The sequence below is a fragment of the Giraffa tippelskirchi genome, chromosome 5 (genome assembly GCF_054371585.1).
Source record: "Giraffa tippelskirchi isolate mGirTip1 chromosome 5, T2T-mGirTip1v1.2.pri, whole genome shotgun sequence".
NCBI classification, from domain to species: domain Eukaryota; kingdom Metazoa; phylum Chordata; class Mammalia; order Artiodactyla; family Giraffidae; genus Giraffa; species Giraffa tippelskirchi.
The window spans coordinates 112,543,161-112,552,093 of NC_137279.1; the positions used below are offsets into that span (position 1 = coordinate 112,543,161).

The following is an 8,933-nucleotide window of genomic DNA, read 5'->3' on the forward strand; positions in this document are numbered from 1 at the left end:
AAGTAAGATTCAGATATCAAGTCAGTACTGAAAACAGTCTGAAAAGTACTACACTGAAATCAAACCTACTTCTGAGAGACACAGTGGAGCAAATTATTTTATTGAGTTTTGACACTCAGCCTAAAGATGTGAGCCCCCTATTCTAAATACTCCTATGGAATGAACTCCAGAGCTCTTGGGGTATCAAAAGTTCATTTGAGGGCAATGGGGCTGAGTTACTGAAATGCTGGTTTCAGTGCACACAAGTTCCTGAGCTGAACCCTCAAGGCATTGATAATAAGTCTCTTAGGAAGCTGAGGAGCATCCCAAAGAGGGGGGTGAAAAGAACACGAACAACCTCAGCTTTGTTCCAAGGACAAACTGCAAGCCTGGAAACTTAATCTCAGCTGTTTCTGAATCTGTAAGGGAGAAAGATACCACGGCTTAGAGCCCTGTCCTTCTAAATCAAGGTTTTTAAAGCCAGGATCCAGAGATGAGTTTCAGGGAGTCCCATAAATTCTCTGAAAGCATAAGTAAGTTTTTGTGCTCTGGAATTTTGCTGAGGAAAAACAGTGATTTTTATAAGATTTTTAAAAGGATCCATGACTCAAAAGATAGGAATCACTGTTCTAGAGTCTCTAATCCAGTGACTACTTCACTGGTTTGAGCATTCCCTCAAACTGGCAAAAGAGAAACCTATTTATCTAGCTTTCACACAAATTTGTCTACTAATTGAACTCTCTTTTGAAGTTAGAGACAGGATGCTGCATTTTGAGAATTCAAAGTAAATAGCTCTTTTCTACACGCCCAAAATAAAGCTAACCATCATGAGAGCCCCAAAAGGTTTCCCTTAAAGCCTCTGAGTAAGAAACAGTGCAGGGTGGTCAACGGAGAAGGCAATGGCACCCCACTCGAGTATTCTTGCCTGGAGAATCCCAGGGATGGCGGAGCCTGGTGGGCTGCCATCTATGGAGTCGCACAGAGTCGGACACGACTGAAGCGACTTAGCAGCAGCAGCAGCAGCAGCAGCAGCAGCAGGGTGGTCAAAGAAGGTAGAGAAGAATCGGTCCTCTTAACTTTCCTGACAGGTCTCTTTCCTGAATTCAGGATCCTCAAACCATAATAGGAATAGGTCATAGCCCTGAAACTTTGACTTGCAGTCAAGCCAGTCCTGGGGTAAAGGGACACAGTGATTTCCACTATGCCCATGGAAATCTATACTTCAAAGGTTCACCTTAATACAATTAAAAAGTGTAGAAGAGTTGGAGCCACTTATTAAAAACAGAACTTCCAAAATCCTAACACTGCTCAAAGCTCAGAGATATGAACAGCTTCATTAGGGAGGCCAAAATGAATGAAACATGGTTACACTCATCTGCTCTAGGCCTTCAGCCCCTTCATTCTGCTACTCACCAGCTCACCATCTACCTCACAGAGCTGTGCATGTTGCAGATCAGCACGTGAGCATTTTCCTTGGTGCCTTGAGCACACAGGCACAGTGGATCCCACTGATGCCATTGCACCCACACAGGTTCAGGGAAGAAGAGACAAACACGGAAATAACAGGGCTTGCTCGAGTTGGGCAGCTCTTCAGATTGTAAAGAACTAAACTTGAGGCAGGTCCAAGATGAACAGCATGGAACAGTGAGCAGTCCCAAACCCTTCCTGTTTAAGCCTCCCTGCTAACACACAACTAAGAATAGGGTGCCCATTTTAAAAGAACTGAACTGGTTTGGGCTGGTAAAGGAGAACACTTTAAGCCCATTAACCCCGAGAAATTAAGTACAGAGGCACATTAGCTGAGGCATTGGGACTTTCAAGACAAGAAAGCAGAAATAAGCTTTGCAGTCCTAGATCTGTGGTTTTGTCAAAGTCCTTTCTCAATCTCTACCCAACATCCCAAATACTACCTTTTACCTGCAGTTCATTACACTTTTTTACTTTGTGTCTTGTTCAGGTAGTAAATGATTAACCCCATTGTACATTGCTAAGCAGTCCTAATCACTATATACATTCTGAGATTAAGGTACTTGACTGAATTGAGTTTTAGAAAAACTCAACAGAGATAGGAACAAAAATGAAACCCGTATGACTGCCAACAAAGACAAAGGGTGAGCCACCCGAGGTCCGTAATTGCTGTGGAGTAAAGGCCACACATTTCTACAAGAGAAAATCAGTTACACGTAATTAAGAGCAGGCTGTTAAGAGGAGAGAGAAACAGAACCTAAGTGGGTTTGGAGGGAGCTGGGGTTCATAGGGATGGGATCTGAAGGTGACTGTATACACAAAGCTAAGGTCACAGCTCAGAAGAGCCTTTGGAATTGTTTCATGTGATTCAAGGATTCTAGTTTGGGAAGATTCCCAAACTACTGATTGCAGGTTGAGGAAATAAACTCCTGGACTCAGCTAGGCCAACGTCTGACAAACACCCATATTCTATAGGTACACTGTGTGTTACAGGGAAAGGGGTGGGGGAATGGTCAAGTAGAACCTGCCTTATTTCCATCACAAGCTCTATGCTCTCCCACTGTCTATGTACCTCCTGGAACTCAAACAGTCTAGTGTCCAACAGGAATAAGCTCTACATAAAATAACATTTTTGTCAGGGAAATTTCCTGTTGAAAGATATTCCAATAGAAACATCTTTGTTTTGGCTCTTTGAGAGTATTTTGAAATTCCATATAAAGCAGGGTACTTTTGTGTAAGAAGGCACTCACTGAATAGCAGGCTGGGATAACAGGCATAAGCCAGAATCGTACTAGGCAAACCAGGACATATGGTCACTCTAGTTAGAAACAAATAAATACACTAATTAGTCTTTATTAAATCCTAATCTCAACTATCCTGTAGTACTATCATTATTTCTCATTTCACAGAAAAAAAAAAACAATGGAGGTTCAAACAGGTTAAGCCACCCAAGTTGTCTAAAGGTCACACAACTTCGAGATGGTAGATTCTGAAGGCAAACCTTACTCCAAAAATCAAGTGCTTAACTTGCATGGTACTACTCCTCACAGTTTTAGAAACAGGAAGGGGGACATTAAGAGGTCTTATGTAACAGCGAAACCACAGTGGGATCCCAAGAGAACTATCTGAATGAGACAAAGGGAAATATGGAATCAGAATAGAATTCATGTGAATAGAAATCGATGTGAATTTTTAAAGACTTACCACATTCAAGGCACTGATAGCATTGACAAGAGTTGGAAGGAAAATTTGTGGTAAGAATCTGCCTTTAACTTTGGATTCTTGGATTTCAGGAAAAAAATCCTCGTCTATGTGAATGGATTGTTCTTCATACATGAGGGGTGTGCTTCTGACCCACCTCAATGTGATGTATTCTGAATTATTATACCCAGTATAAGGGTGGCCTTTCTTTATAAAATTTTAATATTCAAATTTACAAACTTGAGAAACAGTCAGTTATACATGATTCTCCTTTACTGGCCAGTTCTTTTAAGTATCAGCTTCAAGAGAGCATCAAAGTGTTTATTTACAAATTATAACTACTTGAGATGGCAGAATAAACTTTTAGGACTCACAGGCAACTAAAGATCGACATGATTCTATGTATCCAAATATCTTTTACAAACAACTTTACAAGAATATTATATTGGGTAACACAATGGAGCCAGATTACACCCTCCTCAAGAAACAAAAGGTACAGATTTATAATACTGACAGCAAGGAATGCAGACAATGAACAGATTTCTGTTACAAGCTAAAAATCTAAAGGAACTTACAACAAAGTAATATGAAAACTTTGCCTGACAAACTGAACAGAATCAAATAAAAAAAAAGAGAGGTAATCAGTATCTGTAGAGAAATCTAAAAGAGATAGGATCTTCTTACACCTCTGACTCCTGTTCAAAGACTGGCACTAAAACAGTGGTCATTCTAAAGAGAAGTAACAGATACTAATGATGTGAAGAGGATAGGAAATGCCAATCTATCAAAGCACTTCTCAGTGAATCTAAGAAGTACTGGTGTGAATTTTATAAAGCTGCACCAAGAATCAGCCATAACAAAACCCTGACTAAAAAAATCATCCTGGGTTTTCCCTAATAGGTTAAACATCTAAGCATTACTTACTGGGTCTCTACCTGGTACACTTCCTAAGTCTCAGCTGACCCTTCTGATGAATTAGTTCCACATATGCTTTATTCAAATATATCCTACAAGCAAAAGTAGTTCTGTCGTGTTCTTTTCCTCTTCCTCCTTACTACGCTGGTGGTAAGGTTTGACTGTATAGATCCTAGTCAAATGCCTAATGTTTCACTCTAGAGAGTTACTACATATGTTCAAAAGTACAAGTGTTCTGACAGGCCTTCCAAAGAAAACATGTCTATCTCAGAAGGTTTCATCAACAAGCTTGGGTTTACACTATGGGGGGAAATTAAAAAAAAACCAACAACCCAATTTGACACAATCTCAATTTTCAAAGGCCCAAGGACAAATATTACCACTGTAATACAAAGTACCAGAAAAAGAGGGATGAATACTCAGTGAAGATGGAGAACTAGCTGACTTGTTCAGTTTGACTGATAACTGCCAACATTAAACAAGGATCCTCTTCAGCTGTGATATAATGTATATGGACCTTACAACTCAAGGTCTCCTTTTCTCTCCCAAATTTTCCTGGCAATTCCATCTCAAATCACCAGTGACAGCTGGCGAACAAGACTTAACACATGAATCATACTATAGTTATTAATACTATCACATGAAAATATCCTTTAGAACTTAGTGTCAGCAGAAGTTGCCTCCCTGAGGAATTGGTATAGATTATTTCCCATTTCTGCTAATGAGACTGTAATTCTGATTCATTTTCCAGCTCCTAGGAAGCTTAGGGTTGCATGTGATGATCAGCCAGCCTCATTAATTATCTTAGCCCTCAGGGTTAACAATATTTTTTCCCTTTTTTCTACTGTTTGGGCTCCTCATCTATATTGTATGTGTCCTGTGTTATAAGTCATTTCAAATGCTCATTAAAGACAGAGAGTGTAAGTATACTATTTCTTTTTAAAAATCATTTTTGCTTACTCCCAACATACACCTATCTGCACATGTTCTAAACACAAAGCACTTATTTGGCAGATAAGGAAATTGAGGCACAGAAGCTCATTTGCTCAAGTTGGGACCCATTTAGCTGGCTTTCTGATACTCAGATCAAGCTTTGAATAGGACTGTGGAGTTGTATTATCTACATAGTACTGTGGTAGATCTCACGGCATACAAAAATAAGTAACTTGTGATTACAGTTTTAGAATCTTGCTATTTATGCATTTAAGGGAAGGACATCCAAACTTCCCCAAAGTGAATAAAACTTCACATGTTACACAGGAATCTGATCTGACTGAAGACCATCAGGGTCACCGCGAAGTAACCTATAGCCTCTGGCTGGCACCAGAAATGTCCTCATTTCCTAAGGGGCCTCAGGCTTAGAATGATCCAAGGATTAGCTGGTCTAGGGCCATTTTGAATTCTCACAGGCAAAGGACAGCACTATTTGAAGAGGCCTTTTCTTACACCATTCAATACGTGCCAAGATAAAATTTTTTCTCTTACTTTGCTCATGCTTTCTCACATTATCAACATGGCAGAAGTACAAAAGTGACCTAACTCATAATGTCCAATTCAGCTGAAGTGATGAAAAAACAGTTTACTTAGGACTTGCTATGTGACCTTGACTAGTCCTCAACGAACCCATTAACTAAATAAAGGTCTTTTTTATCATCACTAGGGGAAGGGTAATTAGTCATCATAAAGCACTTTAATAGAAAGTGCTGTGTAAACACTAAACAACAAAGCTCAGAAAGAGCAAGATTAATAAGAAACACAGGGGTACATTTACCAGCAAATGGAAACTTACAACAGGGTCTTCCCACATTCCTGGCAGAAACCACTCCTTTCAGCTAATGGAATATGAATCTCTAAAGTCATTAGCACTTGGCCTGACAGTGATACACATTAGCAACATTCCTCCTTGGAAAAAAAAGGGGAAAAAGAGTTATTTATTCCTGGTAGGCGGCCATACAGACATCTCAATTACCAGTTAGCCAGCCAGATGTGCAATTACTATTTGAGTACCTACTATATGCTTGGTACAGAGCTAGGGCATGATGGATACGATGGTGAACACGTGTCTCCGCCTTTATGGAGTTACAGTCTACAATACAAACTTTTGTTTTTATTACTAGTGGCACCTGCAGGAATAAAACCTTACTAAAATAAAGGCAAGTAAGAATAAATAAGTCTAATTCCTGAAGCCACTAGACCGACAACAGGCTACAGGCAGAGGAAGAGTTCAGGGAATGAGGGTACCAGGGCGTTCTTCTCCCTAACTCATCACAAGTGCTATCCTTAAACATTCTGCTTATGTACACTGTGTCTCCACCTAGTGCAGATTACAAAGGGTTACTGCTCCAACAAGGCAGTCAGCTGAACTGAGAACACTAAAAATAAGATAGATCAGACTTCTTAGAATCAAGGGATCTTCTGCAATGTTTTATAAGGCATTCTGTTGGGTAAGATCTAAATTTTGTGGAAAGACAGAGCTACAGCACACAATGGTGACCTATCTTTTCAATCCTGTATTAGATTTCTGGAGTGGTAGGTTAATTTCCTTAAAAGGAAAAACAAACAAACAAACAAACAAATCATCTTCCCACAGCCTGCAGGACAGTCACTATCTACAAATCTTGCTTTGTGCACCTTAAACCAGCAGTGCATCCCATCAAACACTGCAGGTGGGGACAGCTTGAAACTCTGCCTTTATATAGGAGGGAAATATTTACCCAGGTTCTTACTGGTTTCAGAAAGGTCACCTCTCTGCAAAGGTTCTCTTTTCTCCGTTAACTGGTTCCAGTTATGTAGAAAATCAAAATGTGGTTGGCAGCAGACACTCAGAAAGCACCAAGCATCCCAATTCCACCACTCAGAGAGCTGGTTAGATTAACACTTCCAAAGGCTGCCATTTAATCTTCCAAAATAAAAGAATTAGAAGGATGTTCTTTGAGCTCAACCCACAGCACAATAGACTAAACTTGTTCTGCCTCAGTAAGTGCAGTAAAGAATGAGCAATCGCTCCTTACCACCCACCCCTCCAACCCACCCAAGCTCCCTTCTCAAGGGATGCCGAAGTGATCTATTCACACGACTCTACGATCAACCTGTATCCATGACAGTGTCTGCTGTCACCAACCTCCAAATGTTAATTTCTTACATGAGTCGAAGCAACTAGACGACCACAGAAGATGAAAATTAGCCTTCAATTTCATGCTGTCCTCATGCTTTTCACCTGCACAAAAGAGCTAGCTAGCTCCACGCATTTTTTTTTCCCCATCCTGCCTCCAAGATCACACGCAGTTGTTGGATAAGACGGGCACTGCTCCCAAAGAAGCACTATCAGATTTACCCGCTCACCTGAGGGGAGAGTTCCTGTACACCCTCATACCCTGGGGCTGGTCACTGGGGTCAGCAGACTTCGCTCACCTCTCTCCCACTCTCGCCTCTGAGGCTCTTCATCTAGGATAAGTCAGCCGCAAATTTAAGGCCTGGTCTGCCGGGTTTCGAAAAGATCCCGGAGGACTTGAGCCGAGGGACAAAGGAAAGTGAGGTCAGGGTCGGCCTTTCCAGCTTGGGATAGGCCTGGGGCCGCTCACCCTCCACCCCTCACACCACCTCCGTAGTCCTGGGTCCCTGAAACCTCGCCCCTGAAGTCCCAAACTAGCTGGAGCCCGGGGCCGGGGCTGGCTCGCGCCCCTTCCTCGAGGCCCTAACCCGGACCCCCGCCGCCACCCAGAGCCCCCGCACCTTCTTGGGCGCCTTGGTGACGGTGGCCATGAAGGAGTACTTCTCGGCGTCCTCAATCTCCTTGGCCTGCTTCAGCTCCTCCCCGACACCGGGCAGCGGCATCGCGTCAGGCATCGACATCCCCCGGCCGGCCGGGCCCGCGGCTGACCCGCCGCCCCCGCCTCCTTCCCTCACGGGCGCCCGCCCGCCTGCCCGCGCGGCGCCCTCCGACACGCGCTCGCCCACCCTCCCGCCGGGCCCCGCGCCAAGCCGCGTCGCGTGCTGAGGTGCTGTGGCCCGCGCCTCCCCTGCTCCGCGGTCCAAGACAGCCGGACAGCGACAGCGGGGACAGGAGCACCAGAAGCAGCAACGCTGAGCTCCGACCGGCCCGCGCCGCCACCTCCGCCGCACGCAAACACGGACGCAAAGTAAGGGTAGAGGGCGGTGACGCCACGTCGAGTACTGGCAGCTCCCAGCGGGCGGGGGGAGAGGCGGGGAGAACGGCGCTCTGTCATGACGTCACTACGCTGGACTGGGCCGCTGAAGCCACTTTTTCTTCCTCGCTCGCGGGTGAAGGGAAGTTCCAGGGGTGAGCCGCGCCCTTATATGCCGCCAGGTGGCGCCATTACCTTGCGAGCAGCGCGCGGTTCCTGCAAGGTTGCCGCGGTGCTGGAGGGCCTTTGGACTGCGGGATGACACGGGAGGCCTCAGAAGGGTGTAGGGATGCTTGGGAATGAGTACCAGAGCCTTACCCAACACAGCCTACAGCCAATCCTAGGAAGCTTCCGGCGCCCTAGGTAGCCCACTCGCTCACTGCCCCATTCCCAGGCTCTCTGAACCAGAACCTCCTTCCCAAGAGGCAGCGTTTGCCTCTTTGACACCGTAAGAATGGGCAGAACAGAACCAGAGCAGTGTGGTTTCTGCGCAACACTTTGTGACCTCCTCCACCACCGTCTCCGCTGGGCCTTGCTTGTTTATAAGTTCTTCATGTCGTGGAGCTGATGGGATAGGGCTAATGATGGGTAAGAGGGTGGGAGAGGAGAAGGGGTGGGGGAGGGGAAGAGAAGTCGACGTGCCCCTCCATCCCCCCACCCCCAAGCGTTTCACTCTGCTAGCTTCCAGGGCAGCACTAGGGCATTCATGAACGATTCACATGCTTT

The 8,933-nt window shown here is 44.5% G+C and overlaps 1 protein-coding gene across 6 annotated transcripts in view; it reads right to left on the reverse strand.

Moving 5' to 3' along the window:
- Positions 1–8,608, reverse strand: part of AHCYL1 (adenosylhomocysteinase like 1) — a 40,486-nt gene extending 31,878 nt beyond the window's left edge. For 3 of the 6 annotated variants that reach the window (XM_081492808.1, XM_081492809.1, XM_081492810.1), the window contains exon 1: positions 7,795–8,186. In XM_081492808.1, coding sequence (XP_081348934.1) covers positions 7,795–7,914 — 120 coding nt within the window. In that variant the 5' untranslated portion in view covers positions 7,915–8,186. Of the gene's footprint in view, positions 1–7,794; positions 8,187–8,402 lie in introns of those variants that run through there. The other 3 variants (XM_081492811.1, XM_081492813.1, XM_081492812.1) reach the window with 2 other exon arrangements.
- Positions 8,609–8,933: the final 325 nt, after the last annotated feature.